Below are 17,070 nucleotides of genomic sequence, written 5' to 3' on the forward strand. Positions count from 1 at the left end.
TAGTTTTGTTTTTGTTTTTTTTCAAGCTTTTGGATGTTGGTGCAATTTCCTCACACACAAAGCTTCTGGTCTAAGAAAAGTCTGTTTGTAATGTCTTAAGACAAACCTCACTGTGGCATTTACTGTATATGCATATCGGACAGATAGGTGGTGCAGATTAGTACCTTTAAAAACAGGTGAAGCTACCATCATGTCTACAGGACACTCAGCAAATTGATAGAGGTATTTTTCATCCCAAGACAAGACTTACTTAAAAGGATTTCCACACAGGTCAAAGCTCTGTATGTGGACCAGTGGCACTCACACAGGGACCGTCAGCCAGTGCGGACCCAGAATGGAGCAGCCACTCCCGGGCCAGTAGAGACCTATACCTCAGCAAAAGAAGCAGTGACAGGGGTTCGAGCCAGGAGGAAACTGGCCAGTTCATTGATGAACAAGCTCAAGACGGACAGGTAAGATGATCAAATAAGGAGTGTCCTTTTTTGTCAGTGTGTTTTTTTTAAGGTGCTGCAGGAACAGTTTGTTCTGTTTTTTTAACATTTAAGACAAATATGAGTTTCTTCTGCTATTTCCTTTTGCAACATAGTCAGACATGTTTGATAATTTTTCTAGATAACTGGAATATGTTTTACTTTATAGACAATAAATAATTTAAAAAGTCACACTGAAAAACCGAGTTTATGTTGTTGGAGCACAACAACAGATCATTTGTGCGGTGTGTCAAAAAGCAGGCAGGACAGAGTGTAGTGTTGTTAGAGTTGAAAGCATAAACTGGAGAAGCATGGCTAACAGGTTAACAGCGGCAGTCCTCAAAGTTGTGAATTACACAAAATTCTTGTCAAACACTAACTGGTCATTAACCTGTGTCACTGGCCTTTCATTCTGCTGCCTGTATTTATCTGCACCTATAAAACAAGAATATAATTGAAAGGATACACCTGAATCTGTGACGTAATGTCAGTTATGCAGTGTATAACTACCTTTGCACCCACAGGGCTCAGTTCATTTCTGACAAACATGGTGTCAGCATCAGGTCCGACCATCAGTTTGAGGACGGGAAACTTTGCTTGTGTGTGGAAACCACATCTGAGGTATTGATGTTTGCTGGAGGTATATCTACTCCACTACATTGGTCTGTTTTTGATTGATTGATTTTTTTTACCAGTATGTGGTAAATCTGACTGTGGATAACACGGGAACAAAACCTGTGCATTTCACCTACTACACCCCGCTGAACCGGCTCAGCTACGTCTCTCTAAATGATGAACGCAGAGTGACCAAGACAAACCCTCTCACATTAAACCCAGGTGATGCAAAAATCAAATAAAGTTATCGATTATTTTAATGTGTGACACTGTTATTTTGCTCCAATGAGAGATAATAATGGGTAGAATAAAGCACAGTGAATATATGAAGCATTGTTATTTTCTATTCTCAGGTGATGGCTATGAGATCCAGGTTCGATTCCGCTGCACTTTGGTTGGTTTCTATCCAGCCACACTGGCCTTTGAGTTTCAACCAGACCTGCAGTCCTCCACTGCATTCCACATTGTACGCTTTATTGAGGCTCAATGTATGACCCACTTAGGACGGGAGCTTGCACCTATAGTCCCTTACAAACCTCGCTCCCTTCCTACCGTTATCCCTGAAACTTACTGCACGATTGTAGAAGGGCAGCGACCTGAAGGGTATCAAAGTTTACTCAATACACTGTTGAATATAAATTATTTATAAAAATGAATGCTGTCTCATTGTGATGTATCCAACCTTTTTCATTTGTCTCCTCTTACCAGGCTCTCTGTGATTAAGCTAAAAAATGAAGTTGAGCTAAAAAATTACAAAATACCACCATATGTGAACCAGCTCATCCGGTCACTGAAGAGGGGTACTCACTTAAACGATAGAAGGTAAATTCAGTTCAGTTTTCTTAATCTTTTCCAGCTATACTGGGGGCCAGTAGTGAGTTTCTTTACTACAGTACATACACTGATGTACAATTAGTTTCTTCTCCCTTTTTACTTTTTAGAAGCACCTTGCTTGAATGTCCCTTGAGCTGGAAGAAGTACTCAGGGAGGTTCCAGCTGCTGCTTTATCTGGAGGAGTTTCAGATGGAGGTGGACATCAGGAAATACAACATCCCCAACAATGATGGAGAATATGCCTCCTTGGTCAGAGATCCAAACAACAAGAAACTTCTCATTCTAAAGGTTAATATGTGTGACGCTCGTTCACTTACTCACTTCATCAGTCTTTTCTTCGTCTTGCATTGGTGATTTTATGATTGTGTTGTTTTGATTTAAATCAGACATTTAGGTTTAATTTAAAGGGGACATATCATGCTTTTTTAAAATTTTCTTCAGTTTCAGTTTTATTGTTTAGTTTTTAGAATATTTTAGGGCTGCAATCTCCTTGTTGACTGGTCGACTGTTGAAGCAAATTCGCATTGGTCGAATAATTGCTATGTTACTTTCAAAAGGAAAAAAGTGCCACATTAATAGCCTTCCAGCATTAATCCAATATGTCCTTTAGCACAAGTGACAGACTAACAAATAACCTGTTTTGTGAAAACACTCCCATTTTTTAACTTGCTCAACCTAATGGAAACTGCTAGGTCTAACTGTTCTCAGGCCAGCAAGAACCCTCGCCAGGCCAATAAAAATATACTTTTAATGCCAAAAATATAGTCAAATTTCATTTCATTACAATTCATTCACTCAGAAGTCAATGGCGTTTGGGAGTATTTGTTCCAACAGTAGTTTAGCTCTCTTAAGGAATTGGGCAGTGTGTAATTGCGTGTGAGTGTGTAGCATATGAATGGTTGAGTGAGACAGCAAGCAGCATAAAAGTGAGTGTGAATGTGAGCGGAGCAGAGAAAAAGGTTAGCACTAATTTGTCAGTCTGGCAGTACAGACTACAATATGTCAGTTAAGAAATGCTGCAAATTCTCAAGACCAAGAAAAGTCATGTTGTTTCCCCAAGTGCTGGAAAAGTGAAGGGGGTTGGTTCCAAAGTTAGCAACTATGGGTGAACCCTACCAGAAGACGCTAAACAGAGAAATAGAGAATGGAAAAATGTGTGGCTGCTAAAAACAATTAACAGTTACCAATTTAAATTTTTTTTTCCACTTTTAGGGAATGTTAGGCATCATTTATAAGGTGTGTCAGTGTTCATTACACATTAATATGAATAAAAAAGACAAGTGACGTAAAGTTTATTTTTTATTATTATTTATTATTTGTCCAACAACTGATGTCTGATAAACACTATATTAAAATGTATTTAGACTAACACTGTGATTGTGATATATTCACCTAGATTATCACTGACATAGATCTTGTTCACCTTCCAGGTACCCGGTGTGTCTGAGAATCGTCCGTCTGTGATACGAGGCGATAAGCTGCTTGTATATCCTGAAGGAGAGAAAGGGGTGAAGTACAGCGGCTATGTCCACAGTGTACAGCTGGACAGTGTCAAACTGGGCTTTGGATCAGAGTAAGATCAATACAACAAAGTAATATTCACTGACAACATAAGTGGTCATTCTTAGCACCAGCTATTCATATTGTGTTGTGTGAATTTGTCTGCAGATTGTTGGATCGCTTTGAAGAACGAATGAAGTTCAATGTCGAGTTCACTGTCAGCCGCCTGACTCTGCGTCTTCAGCACAGAGCAGCAGAGCTGGCAGCTACATACAGACTGAAAGAGGTGTTGTTTCCTGCTGCACCCACATCCTTCTGTCAGCAACCTGAGCTTCCCAGACTCAGGTTAGACATGCCAGTATATATACTGTATATATCTGTAAATTACTCTGTCCCTTCATTATTCTTCATTTGAATGAATAATGTAAGACAATGATTGAGATGGACTACTAAGGCTTGAATTAGGTTTCGCTGAAGATACACATAAGTGTCTAAGCAGAGAAGGGTGTTATGGGTAATTGCAACTTGCAGAGGCTTGACGAGGAGGCTTGACAAATTTCAAACCTCAACAACACATCATGTTGACCTGACTGCCGAGGGGGGTTGGGGTGAAAAATGGTAATAACAGAAAATACTGCTGTATTTGGTTTATGTTCCTTCAAAATGTAAGAATAAAAATATTCACAAACAATAGTACTGTGTTAAATATATGAAGAAATTTTAAAGAGTTTCTCATAATCTCATTAGAAGATAAACTGTGTTATTGTAACAGCACTGGCCCAAGCTTGAGTTAACTGATGAGTATATGATGATATGATATGTGCATGTAAACATACCTGCTGACTCAGGTCTGACATCTTACTATCTACATCTATAGTCTGTTTGACTCTCAGCTGGAGAGAAACCCGGAGCAGTATCAAGCTGTGCAACACATTGTAGTTGGCTCATCCAGACCTGCTCCTTACCTGGTGTTTGGCCCTCCTGGAACAGGTATAACAAGTACCAGCATGCTACTTTCTATTTGTCCTTATTAGATTAGAGATTTAGGTTTGACCTTTTATCATTTCAACTGCTCTCAAAACCATAAATTCAATTCACTTGACTTTACTGTGATCTGTCAAGGCAAAACAGTGACTCTGGTGGAGGCCATCAAACAGATAGAGAAGAGTCAGACCTCCTGCCACATCCTGGCCTGCGCTCACACCAACAGTGCTACAGATCTGCTCTGGGAGAAGATTCTGGACAATGTGGACGGGCATAAAGTATACCGCATGTATGCCAGCAGCCATGATGTAAAATGTGTCCCTGAACAATTAAAGGTTAGTGCACTCATGGCGCCCAGGTGATTGTGATTGACTGATGTTTAGATGTGAAGCGTTCCTTCACATTAACAGTTACATTGTCTCCCCCTAGTGGACATTAGCATGCATAATAGTGTCTATAGATGAATTAGGACCATTCACCTGCTTTTTTCCTCAATACTGCTGCACCTCCTTGTACTTTATACTATGTGATACTACTGAGTCTTTTTCTAGCCTGATTGATGTTTGTTTACATTGACATTGTGATGTGGTAACTTCACAGGCATGCTCTAACCTGGTAGGGGAGTGTTACGAATATCCTGCTAAAGAGAAGCTGATGGAGTACAGGATTCTGGTTACCACCCTGTTAACTGCTGGAAGGTAATGAATGACCCTCACAGTGCTCACCTGCATGAGTAAAAAAAGAAGCATTTAACTTTGGCATACTACAGTATTTATATCTTGTTTATGCTATCATTCACAAACACAAACAATTGTCAATTCTACAGATGAATTTCTGTGATAATAAGTTTACTGACATGTTCTCTCTGATCTCTGCAGGCTGGTCACAGGGAACATTCCTGTCGGACATTTCACTCACGTGTTTGTGGATGAGGCAGGACACGCTCTGGAGACCGAATGTGTAATTCCACTGGCAGGTGAAGAAAACAAACAGGGATGTGTTTTCTGTAGTTATGTTGAACTTGCATCATGTGTTGATTGATTTCTTCTTTTTATTTGTGCAACAAAGGGCTGCTCTCTGCAGAGTCTGGTCAGGTTGTTCTGGCTGGGGACCCCAAGCAGCTGGGACCCATTCTCAGATCCCCTTTTGCACTGAAATATGGCATGGGTCAGTACAGACACACTCATTCAACTGAACTTCACTGTAGTTTGCAGTTTGAATGAAGATGCATAATTCAGTAATTCATTTCTTGTTTGGACTTAAACTTAAAATCATAGCCTTGTCCCACTTGTGTATGCAGTATGTGTTGTTACTTGACTGGTTTTTAGAGTTAAAAAGGCTCTGCTGCCTGCAGGAGTGTCCCTCTTGGAACGGATGATGAATGATTTTCCTCTATACCAGAAGGATGAGGATGTGTTCAACAAGCGCTTTGTCACCAAACTGCTGCGCAACTACAGGTGTAGTAGATACGGTTAAAGGTCAATTCTCAACAAGAATGATGCATTTGATTTTCCTGGACACATCATTTCTGTTTGTCCTCATCAGGTCCCATCCTGCCATTCTGAAGATTCCCAACGAGCTCTTCTATGACGGAGAGCTCCAGGTCTGTGCGGACAAAAATGTACGCAACTCCTACTGCAATTGGGAATACCTCCCACGGAGGGTAAGGACTTCTTTTAGTACACATATACAGTAAATTGCATGTGCACAAACTGATCATGTAAAAATCAAAGCATGTAAAGTAATATAAAATACATCTTCACCTCAAGACTTAATTACTGTATATCTGTGTTATTCCAAATATAATAAATCCATTTCAAGATTCAAGCCACTACTTTTAGGTGAAGTTTTGTCCCATTTGGATAGAGATTAAATGAATGATTTTATATGACAAAATTATTACAACATTTTCAGTTACTATCTATGAAATATTGTGACTGCCCCAGTCCATTTATTAATTGAGGATGTTTAAGTGACAGAAGAATAGCAAGCTGATTTGTTTGATAAGTCAGTTCTACAAAACACATAAATAATTACATATTCCATGCTTGTCCTTCAACAAACAACCAAATCTAATATTATTTCAGAAGAACAGCTCTATAACTAACTCAGTGTATCTATACATGTTAATCAAGAGCAATACACAACTTTTTACTCCAGGTTTAACATTGTGAAATGGGGTTTATTTTTTGTCTTGTCACGACATCAGTCTTATTTCCCCTCATAACAATAATTTGTTTTGTTGTTAAAATAGCCCCATGTGACCGGATGTAAGAGCTCTGTAAGTCTCTAATATATAAAGTGTTCAAGAATATATAAAAACTCAAAAACATTTTCTTTCAAATATGAAATACAACTCACATGTCTCTCAGGATTTCCCATTAATTTTTCATGGGGTGACGGGCATCGATGAGCGTGAGGCCAGCAGTCCTTCGTTCTTCAACATAGCAGAGGTGGAGGTGCTGATGGACTATGTGAAGAAACTGCTGGCGACACAAGCAAAGAAGGGCCTGGCTGTGATCACGCTTCAAGACATAGGCATCATCGCCCCCTACAGGAAACAGGTCAGAATGAACTTCCATCCACTGAATACAACAATTTGCCTTCTTGTTTTACAAACTAATGCACTTTGAGGTGGAAAAATGTATTTATATCTAGATTAAAAGTAGGAGCTGTTTTTTTCTGGTGTCACTAGGTGCAGAAAATCCGTCAGGCCCTGCAAAAAGTTGGGAAAGACCTTAAACGTGTGGACATGGATACTCTCAAGGTAACTAAATATTTCACACTTCAGTAATGAGAAACACACAGTAGAAGCTGTGTCCCAATGTGTATGCATATGTGTCTGTCAGGTTGGTTCGGTGGAGGAGTTCCAAGGTCAGGAGAGGAGAGTGATCTTGGTGTCTACAGTTCGGAGCAGCCGTGAATACGTAGAGACAGACAAACAGTTCAACCTCGGCTTTGTCAAGAATGAGAAGGTATAAGTTGCAAAACACATACGCTGTACACATACGCAAAATATTATTCTGACACTCTTATTTCTTTTGGCCAGAGGTTCAATGTGGCTGTGACTCGAGCTAAAGCCCTTCTAATTGTGGTGGGAAACCCCAGAGTGCTGAACGCAGATCCTGTCTGGGCCTGGTATGCACCACATTGCTGCTTCTTGTTTCTGCAGTCACTGCAGATACGTATTAATTAGTATTTTAATATAAAGTCCTTGTTAATCTACTGCCATAATGTATCTTTTTCTCACTCACATTTCCCCTCTTCCTGCTCATTTGTAGGTTCATCCAGTACTGTAGAGATGAGGGAGGCTACACAGGATTTGTACAGGCAGAGGAAGACGAGGACATGGTGATGAGACTCGCTGCCCTGTGCATCTAGATTACAGCTGAAGGTGACACATGTGTCTCTTTGTTTTCATTAGTATCATCCTCACAATGAGCTTTTTGACCAAATGTTAAAGTTTGTCCACCTTTCTTTCCTCCCTGTGACTCTTTTCTCCCAGTGGAGACTGCCCGAGAGCGTAGTCCAGCAGCTCCTGGACCCAGAGTGGAGGAATGACCTGTGAGGAAGAGGAGACCTTGATTATGCTATGTTGGTAGTCAAATATCAATTTTAGTCAAGTCTCTCCGAAAAGGGCTTAGTGACATCTTTCTGTCTGGAATGCAGCCTGTGTTCAGTAAACAACATTACCCAGTTACGCATAAAAATATCTTAACATCAGTTTTTTATCTGTTTAATGTCACTTACGAATACTTTACCAGAGACTATGAAGGACATATTCAGTTCAGACTTTGTCTTGGACTACTTCAATGGGCTGCACTTTTCGATCAGTTTCATTCTACACAGCTGCAAATGCCTTTGTTACTGTTATCAGTTGAAAATTACTCGGAGACATCGACATGAACCTTCAGTTTTTATTAAAATTATTATTTGAAATGGATTTTACGAACTAGTGTCAGGGTTTTCAAATTGACACATTTTGAGTTGTCATGACTGGTGCAACTGATACAATTTGAATCATGTAGTTTTATGATAATTTACATCCAAAAAGCAGGGTCCTTCTGTGTTTAGTGTCCAATTTATGAATCACACCTTTTAATTACATTTACCAAATTAAAAACGTGTGTGGCCTATATTTAAGTGTTTAGTATTTGACGAAAAATTAAAGATGTTTTAAAAACAAGAAATGGAAGAGCACAAAATGTCCACACTTTTCTTCTATCATGTCATGAAAACCAAAGCTGGAAATAGTCCAGAACATTTAGCACTTGTTTTTAGTTTAGTACTTGTTTTTCTGTTAAATGGTAATTGATTGATTTTTAATATCAATTGGAAATACATGTCAACTAATTCTTGTCTGGAAAACACAAACATATGACAGTGTGCTTTTGGAATGTCAGTAATTGTAGGTATACATGTATGATTTACAGTATATTAACACAGCATCAGTCCTATACGTTACCTTTTATACTTTCATTTACCATTTCAGAACAAAATTAGTATGTGCTTATCTTGATGACCTGAATACTTTAATGTACTTTTAGATCCACCCTTGTACTTTCCTCAGAATACATCCTAATACCTCCCTATTAAACTAGTGATGATGTGTCCTATAATGCAATAAGAACAATTAAACACATCTTAAAATGGGATAGGAACATGGGCTTACCCTAAAACACCTCTTGAAAGTAAAAGTTAAACAAAATAAATCCATAGGAAGTAATTTATAGACACAAATAAATTGGATATCTGGGGCAGATTTGTGTGTGTGCTCATACTTCTTCTACTACTACTAGACTACCACGACATCCCCCGGGGCATTTCCAAATGGCTCGTATTTCAATTTAATCTTTTGTAGCTATGTTAAAACGAAAATCAAATAACCACTCGTTTTTTGTTTTTCAATAGTCGTCGCTGAAAAGTATATCGAATGACCAAAAGATACACAGACTTATTTATTTTGGTATATCATAATAGGGAATATAACAATAAACAAGCAGAGTGGATTAGATAATGAAGCACAAACACAGCGCTCTAAATACAGGGCTGAGTGGATGAACAAATATAGACTGCTATAATCAATATGGTAAAAATGGAAGATATCTATCTATCTATCTATCTATCTATCTATCTATCTATCTATCTATCCATCTATATATCCGGCTGTTAAGTCTGACGTCACGCATGACGAAAATTCTATTTCCGGGTCCAAAGGCATCGATTAGTAATCAACAACAATGGCGGAACCCGTGAACCTTTTTACGATCACCTCTTATTGTAGTGACATGTCTGTGAGAGTGAAAAAGGGACTGAATTCGTATAATTCCAATAGAGTACAGGGTGTAACTGTTCTTCCTGATGGTTTAATTAAGGGCACTGTCCAGGCATCAATGAAAAAGAAAGTGTACAAAGTTGAGGTGAGTTAGCGGTTAGTTTGCACGTTCAATCAATCAATCAATCAATCAATCTTTATTTATATAGCGCCAAATCACAACAAAGTCATCTCAAGGCACTTAACATATAGAGTAGGTCTAGACCATACCATAGACTGTATATAAAAGGACCATACTCTTCAGGTTTAACCGTTTAAAACACGCTGTTCTGCCAACGGGACAGGTCGGAAGTTGTGAGGTACTGCGGTCAAGTGAGCCGGTGTCGTGCCAAAAAGTGATCCTGATTTTTGGCAGGTGGAAAAGCCCATTTTGTGTTGTAATGGTCCTTTTAAAGAATTCCAAGCTGTCCTGGTAGCTCAGATCTTTATATTATGAAGCTTATGAATGAGATCAAGACATATTTAGGCAGAAATAACCATTCAGTAACTGTATGTGGCCTACAATCAATTTTTGGCAGGTGGAAAAGCCCATTTTGTGTTGTAATGGTCCTTTAAAAGAATTCCAAACTGTCCTGTGAGCTCTAGTGTTTATATTATGAAGCTCAAGAATGAGATCAAGTCCTATTTAGGCAGAAATAACCATTCAGTAAATGCATTTGGCCTCCAATCAATTTTTGGCAGGTGAAAACTGTTTGTTATTTTAATAGTAGGCATAAACAATAATATTAGATATACAAAACACATCCAAACATGGGAAGCAAATACTACGTAGGGCCCAGATCAGATAAAAAACAATGCAGAGTCACGAGGATCATTGCAAAAGTGATCATTTCTTTATTGAAAACACACCCATAAATCAAACATACTGTAAAGACATGTCTATCACGTAATTGCCATGCCTTATTTCGCTACAAACTACACTTCTTTTGGCCACAGTTGTGATAATGTGTGATAATTGTTTGTATATGCATATTATGACCGTTTAATCAAAAGAAAATTAGACGTTTTATAGCGCTACCGCTCAACGGGCTGCTGTGCGCGCTCCCGCGGCCACAAATCAGATTCTGGCAGACGATCACTTTTTGACACGACACATGTGTTGTATCGAGCTCTGTTTCCCCGTCGAGATGTGTTTCCCCTAGTCCCGCCCCCGTCCGAAATGACCCGAAAGGCGAAGGAAGCGCGCGTTCACAAAAAGCTCGCCCACGAGCTGCTGTGCTCGTACCACAGAGGCACTTTGGAGAGAGCTAAGGTTCAAAACTGACTTTTTTAGCGAGTTTTATCTGAAGATGTTGTATTGTAGAAGTGAAATCCAACTTTCATGACTGTCTAGTTATATTGTTAAACTGCACATATGTTTGCGTTTTTATGTCTTTATTAACACAACCAACGACTGTCATTTCTATCAATAAAAATTATTATTTTTGTGAGAGACTTTTCATTTGGAATGTTATGGACTTTTGGAAGGAAGTGTGCTCATTCATTTATAGGCTAAATTTAAATAGCTATTCTATCATATTTGTCTTAAATGCAGCTCCATATAACAGGTAAAGCACATCCTGACAGCTTGGAATATTACTGTCAGATAATGTTCCCCCTCCGTTCCATATGAAAGGAGGCTCACACATCTTTCAAATTCATACTGCTGACTCATTTCCCCACAACAGATAAGTCCTGTGATTTTCAGGCTGATATCATTAAATTTGACCATTTAAAACAGGGGGAACGCATCCTGACAGTATCTGATAGTATTATTCCAAGCTGTCAGGATGCGTTCCCCCTGTTTTAAATGGTCAAATTTATTGATATCAGCCTGAAAATCACAGGACTTATCTGTTGTGGGGAAATGAGTCAGCAGTATGAATTTGAAAGATGTGTGAGCCTCCTTTCCTATGGAACAGAGGGGGAACAGTATCTGATAGTATTATTCCAAGCTGTCAGGATGCGTTCCCCCTGTTTTAAATGGTCAAATTTAATGATATCAGCCTGAAAATCACAGGACTTATCTGTTGTGGGGAAATGAGTTGTATGCTCCTGTTATATGGAGCTGCATTTAAGACAAATATGATAGAATAGCTATTTAAATTTAGCCTATAAATGAATGAGCACACTTCCTTCCAAAAGTCCATAACATTCCAAATGAAAAGTCTCTCACAAAAATAATAATTTTTATTGATAGAAATGACAGTCGTTGGTTGTGTTAATAAAGACATAAAAACGCAAACATATGTGCAGTTTAACAATATAACTAGACAGTCATGAAAGTTGGATTTCACTTCTACAATACAACATCTTCAGATAAAACTCGCTAAAAAAGTCAGTTTTGAACCTTAGCTCTCTCCAAAGTGCCTCTGTGGTACGAGCACAGCAGCTCGTGGGCGAGCTTTTTGTGAACGCGCGCTTCCTTCGCCTTTCGGGTCATTTCGGACGGGGGCGGGACTAGGGGAAACACATCTCGACGGGGAAACAGAGCTCGATACAACACCTGTTCACTTGACCGCAGTTGTGAGGTAGCGAAAGTTCTTCTGAATGTTTTAAACACCAACCCTTAAACATATATATTAATGCCATACATTGTTAGAAAGCTTAGATTGCCCTGATTCATTCAAGACCACTCACTAATTATATGGTTGCTCACAGCCGTAATAGTATAAGCGGCTAGCCACTCAGCTAAAGTAAGAACAGATAGATAGATTGACAGCAGTTTGAGGATGGATTTTTTAAAGTGCAGATACGCGTTGAGAATCAGGAATTTGCAAAAACGACAACTTGATGTCGTTTTTTGATTCAGATCTGTTGAGACAACACGGGACACAACACTGTGGCATACTGCACAAACGGAGCCGCTCTGGGGATTGGACCCGGAAATAGAATTTTCGTCATGCGTGACGTCGTGACTTAACAGCCACATCTATGCATCCATATATCCATCCTATAAAATCATGTGAGTTGACTATCCGGTACAATGGGTGGCGGTAATGCGCCTATAAACACGAGAGAGAGAAAAGCGAAGAAGAAAGGACCAGACCAGTAGTCATGGACATTTGTTTACGTCCTAACCATCAGGCACTTTGCGACGCCCAATATTTGAAATAGTATTTATTGAATGAGGTAAGTAGGACGCCTTTAAGTTACACACCGCAAATCACTAGATTTATGAAGTATAGCTATGTGTTTTGATAGCTATCTGATGCTATTCAATGCTAGTTTTGTTATTGTTAACATGTGTTTTCGTTAGCACCATGAGGTAATTCATTTGGAGAACTAGCTTTATTATCCGCTTTATCTAGATGAACTCTTTACTAGAGAAACGCCGCTTCTCTGTCAAATGAACTGTTCTTTGTCGTTGTGACACATTGCTCTGATTGAAACTGAACAGGTTTAGCTAACTACTCTGGTTAACACGTGTAAGGTGTGGGTTGTATCTCTCTACATGTTTAAAGTTAAGACTGTTTTATCTGATTTTAAGGATTTTAAATGAACGTTTCTCAGCTGTTTGCGCTACTAGTTTTAATTGCTGTGAATTGGGAAATATGTCTTTATTAGGCAGGCTAAACATTTGATAACTGAGAGAGTTATTGGAAAAGAGGAAAAAAAGACAAACAAACTCCTCTCCTCTAACCATGCTGAGTACTATTTACCACTAAATAAAAAGCACATATTATAGTATGTGTATTGGGACTATATTGGGTGTTGTTGAGAGTATGGTTTATTTCATGATAGGAGAGGAAAGGATACCAAATTTGATTAGATTCTTTAAGCTTCACTATAAAAAAAAACATATCTGGATATCCTTGGAACCAGACAAAAGGCTTATTTGCAGCACTAATATTTTTATTTAGTCATTACTCTCAAATGTCATTGTATTAAAAAACGATAATGTATTGTCATGATTGTTAAAAATAAATGTCTGAACAGTAGACCTGATCATCTTTTATTTGTGTTTTGATATTTTTATGACCCCAGTGATGGATCCCGTTCACCCTTTAGAGGAGCTGCATGGTAATAGTGATCATGACGGTGTTGATGTCACCTCCTGGGTGTCAGTGTGTCCCCGAGGACTCTGGAAGGTCCAGCAAAAGTGGACACGCAAAGGTAGTCAACAGACTGTAGTGGAAGTTATGCATGTACAGTATGATGCTTTACTGACATAACATTATTCCTCAAACTACAATAAATTATTAATATTCTGTCTATATTCTTATACTAAGTATTTTTTTGTTGTATTTTCTAGCACAGTCATCCAGTTACTGTCCAAGGTTGGGCTCACTGTGTCGTGTCCGAGCGTGGCTCAAGGCTGACATGGATGGAGCAGAGAGTTCAGTATCTGAAAAAGATGATGACAAGATATTAGATCAACCTGACCAGTCAGTCCCTGACATTACAGAAGCAGTGGCCACAGCCTTTCCAAGGTGTCATGACTCAGTGCTGCAGGTCCCGCTAGGAGATTGGACTACACTGAGGCTAGGGGAGGGTCAATGTGATATCACAGAAGCGTGTGTGGAATGGATGAGAGCTGGAGAAAAATGTGAGGTAAGAGTATAAAAAGCACATCCTTGTTAGGGCTAATCAAATAGACAATCCTGTCAGATCTTGGTGATATGATCAGGATGTGTTTTCTTCTTTTGTTCAATTCAAGTAAAAACTACCTTTTACCGAGCCCCAATCCAAATAAGATAGTAAATACATTTATAACAATCCCCTCGTAAATTTATTTTATCTTTTTGTCGTGATGCCTGTTCATTATCCAGACTAATTACGACAGAAAGAAAATATTTCTTGTGAGGAAGTTCATTTGACAGAGATTATCAAATGTGGTGGTGTGTGAAGTTAATAGCTAAAAAGAAGCAGTGGAATCAGTAGAAGAGTGACAGGGATCACAATGTCTAAAAATTATATATTTAAAATCCCAGATGGATAACATTTTGCAGAGGCTCCCTGGCAATAAAGCTCACTGAGTAACAGCCATTTCTTCTGGAAGCTGTTTAAGTAATCTCATTTTTATTGAACTTATACTGATTCTGATACAAGCACAGACTGAAGGCTCAAACAATTGAATATGCACAATATATTTGTCCAGTTTTTTTCAGGCAGGCAAGATGAAATGTCTAATTATTGCATTTTGCTACTCAGATTCTACTTTCTCAAGTGGGAAATGGACCAAATGTCTCAATTACTCAACCTGCAGAGGAAAACCTGCCTTTATGTGCCACAGTTGAACTCCAAGCTTTCACACAAGGCAAGGAATCCTGGGAGATGTCTCCTGCTGAAAAATGGGAGTGGGTGAAGTCACACAAAGAAAGGGGTGGAGTGAGGTTCAGGAGTGGGGATGTGTGGGGGGCGGCAGACAGCTACAGTCGGGCCCTTAAACTCCTCATCACGCTCCACGGTCATAACAGAGAGGCAGAGAATAAAGGACAAGATGCAGAGGAACAAAGAGACACAAACACCAGTGATGAAACGCAGCACCTTCCTTCGGCTAATGAATTCAGAACCATCAAAGCTGAGCTCCACTCAAACTTGTCCTTGTGCCAGCTCAAACTGAAGCAGCCAGAGCGGGCTAAGGCCAGCGCTGCCAAGGCCACACAGCTTGAACCAGCTGGGGCTAAAGCTTGGTACCGGCTGGGCCAGGCCTGCCAGATGTTGAATGAGCTGGAGGAGGCCAAGCAGGCTTTCAGGGAACTGCTGAAGCTCCAGCCAGAATCACCTGCTGCTTTGAAGGCACTTAAAGATGTAGCAAGTAGAGAAAAAGAGACAAATGCACAGTTGGGACTGAGACTCAGCAAAATGTTTAGCTAGGATGACGATTTCCCCTTTTTCTTCCAACTCAATGCTGCTTACAAGGATTGTCATCTTACCACATCTACATTTATAGTTTTCAGTATCAAACACTACCGTTAAATTGTGTTTTCTGGGTTTGAGGAAAAGGTAGCATAAATGTACACCTATGTAACATTTTTTTAAAAGAATTCAAATTAAATTAAATTTAGCGATTATATCAGTGACAGTTAGTTTTGGGGGGCCTGGTAATTGGGCAGCAGGCTATAAGTGCCCATGAACGCAGCACACGCTGCTGTGTATTGAGCAACCCACTTGAGCCACTGTTCACTGTGGTTCTCCTTTAGCTGGCCAATAATCCCAGGCCCTGCTCATGCAGGAGTAATATAACCCGTATGTCATGGGCATATCTATAAAAGTTGAATAAACTAAACGAAATCCTCTGGCCAGCAGTGCTTGCTGAAGCAGAAGGAACAGGAGGAACTTTTGGAGTCACAGAAAACACAACAATCAATATTTGCAGGGTGCATGTACATGTGACTGAAGTTATGTCTAGACTGTGAATCTACTAACATGTTTCAACAGACCTTTTGCCTTACACAGATGTAAAGCATAAGTAACCAGTGATTTAATAAACACATTACTGTCACCTTCTGTCCCTATTTAATGATAAATATATTGTGTTAGGGTGTTTAGGTTAGTTAAATTACCCGGTGTAATTTTATCTTGATGATAAAAGTAATGCCATTTCTTCTGTTGAGGAACAGACCTGTTGCCTTGATGGCCAAACACAAACGATCTAGGTTGGAGCCACTGTATTCTGTACCAAATGAAAACACTAAAGTCCTCCAAGAATCTTCACACTCTCACATAGCCGATACAAGTCTAAAGTCTTATTGCAACAGATGACTGAACTCTACTGTTTTCTGCAAAGTAATTTTCACTTTATTTATTCAAATTTCTGTTTAAACAACTACTTTTAGGCATTGCTTTCTGAAATATTTCATAAGACTACAAGGGGACTACAAACTGAGCAATTAGTTATTAAGATAGTACATTGAATCCAAAATTTGGAATTATATTATGTACTTTGCATAAAAAACTGAACCATACAAAAAAATAATTGCTGGTAACTAAAAATGATTTGCTAGATTGGTTGAACTGATACAAACATTAAGAGAGTTATATCTAGATTTTGTAGTTTACTTTCTATTTGTGTCCTACATATTTGTAATCAACTCATCTCTATCTATACCCTCCAAAAAAATATAAAGTGTAGCCTACCATTTAGTCCTAGTTTAGTAGGACTAAATGGTAGTTTTGGTAGTATATATATAAAGATGAACAAAAATAGATAGTGCAAGGTTACACTGGTACAGCCACTGAAACACTACATAAACGTGTTTGTGTGTGAGTTGACTGAATGTGTGTAAAGAAAACAACAACCAAAAAACAGGTGGAAAGCTTCGGAGCAATGAATATACTAGTCATCTGGGAGTGAAATCAAGGTGATATTGCAACCATAAAAAAAAACAACAGAATGCAAAAATAAAA

At 38.9% G+C, this 17,070-nt stretch overlaps 2 protein-coding genes across 2 annotated transcripts in view; both read left to right on the forward strand.

Annotated features, from left to right (window-relative positions):
- Positions 1 to 8,528, forward strand: part of LOC133987653 (putative helicase mov-10-B.1) — a 17,500-nt gene extending 8,972 nt beyond the window's left edge. Inside the window, exons 3-23 of the mRNA XM_062427097.1 lie at positions 271 to 452; positions 995 to 1,091; positions 1,166 to 1,307; positions 1,439 to 1,688; positions 1,794 to 1,907; positions 2,027 to 2,207; positions 3,350 to 3,492; positions 3,588 to 3,764; positions 4,297 to 4,409; positions 4,542 to 4,738; positions 5,004 to 5,101; positions 5,282 to 5,379; positions 5,472 to 5,570; positions 5,758 to 5,860; positions 5,949 to 6,066; positions 6,776 to 6,967; positions 7,099 to 7,170; positions 7,253 to 7,378; positions 7,453 to 7,541; positions 7,685 to 7,797; positions 7,909 to 8,528. Coding sequence (XP_062283081.1) covers positions 271 to 452; positions 995 to 1,091; positions 1,166 to 1,307; positions 1,439 to 1,688; positions 1,794 to 1,907; positions 2,027 to 2,207; positions 3,350 to 3,492; positions 3,588 to 3,764; positions 4,297 to 4,409; positions 4,542 to 4,738; positions 5,004 to 5,101; positions 5,282 to 5,379; positions 5,472 to 5,570; positions 5,758 to 5,860; positions 5,949 to 6,066; positions 6,776 to 6,967; positions 7,099 to 7,170; positions 7,253 to 7,378; positions 7,453 to 7,541; positions 7,685 to 7,784 — 2,691 coding nt within the window. The 3' untranslated portion in view covers positions 7,785 to 7,797; positions 7,909 to 8,528. The remainder of the gene's footprint in view (positions 1 to 270; positions 453 to 994; positions 1,092 to 1,165; positions 1,308 to 1,438; positions 1,689 to 1,793; positions 1,908 to 2,026; positions 2,208 to 3,349; positions 3,493 to 3,587; positions 3,765 to 4,296; positions 4,410 to 4,541; positions 4,739 to 5,003; positions 5,102 to 5,281; positions 5,380 to 5,471; positions 5,571 to 5,757; positions 5,861 to 5,948; positions 6,067 to 6,775; positions 6,968 to 7,098; positions 7,171 to 7,252; positions 7,379 to 7,452; positions 7,542 to 7,684; positions 7,798 to 7,908) is intronic.
- A 4,216-nt stretch (positions 8,529 to 12,744) lies between these two features.
- fkbpl (FKBP prolyl isomerase like) lies at positions 12,745 to 16,132 on the forward strand. The gene is made up of 4 exons (XM_062427687.1): positions 12,745 to 12,849; positions 13,705 to 13,833; positions 13,973 to 14,271; positions 14,872 to 16,132. Exons 2-4 carry the CDS (start codon positions 13,707 to 13,709, stop codon positions 15,535 to 15,537), a joined length of 1,092 nt encoding a protein of 363 aa, XP_062283671.1. The 5' UTR covers positions 12,745 to 12,849; positions 13,705 to 13,706; the 3' UTR covers positions 15,538 to 16,132.
- Positions 16,133 to 17,070: the final 938 nt, after the last annotated feature.

This window comes from Scomber scombrus, chromosome 10 (assembly GCF_963691925.1).
Source record: "Scomber scombrus chromosome 10, fScoSco1.1, whole genome shotgun sequence".
Lineage (NCBI taxonomy): Eukaryota > Metazoa > Chordata > Actinopteri > Scombriformes > Scombridae > Scomber > Scomber scombrus.

Excerpts from the sequence above, each read along its gene's own strand:
- fkbpl (XM_062427687.1), top strand. The coding sequence starts at position 13,707 with ATGGATCCCGTTCACCCTTTAGAGGAGCTGCATGGTAATAGTGATCAT. Across the intron at positions 13,834-13,972 it reads GCAAAAGTGGACACGCAAAG|CACAGTCATCCAGTTACTGT; the intron begins GTAGTCAACAGA and ends TGTATTTTCTAG. Across the intron at positions 14,272-14,871 it reads GAGCTGGAGAAAAATGTGAG|ATTCTACTTTCTCAAGTGGG; the intron begins GTAAGAGTATAA and ends TTTGCTACTCAG.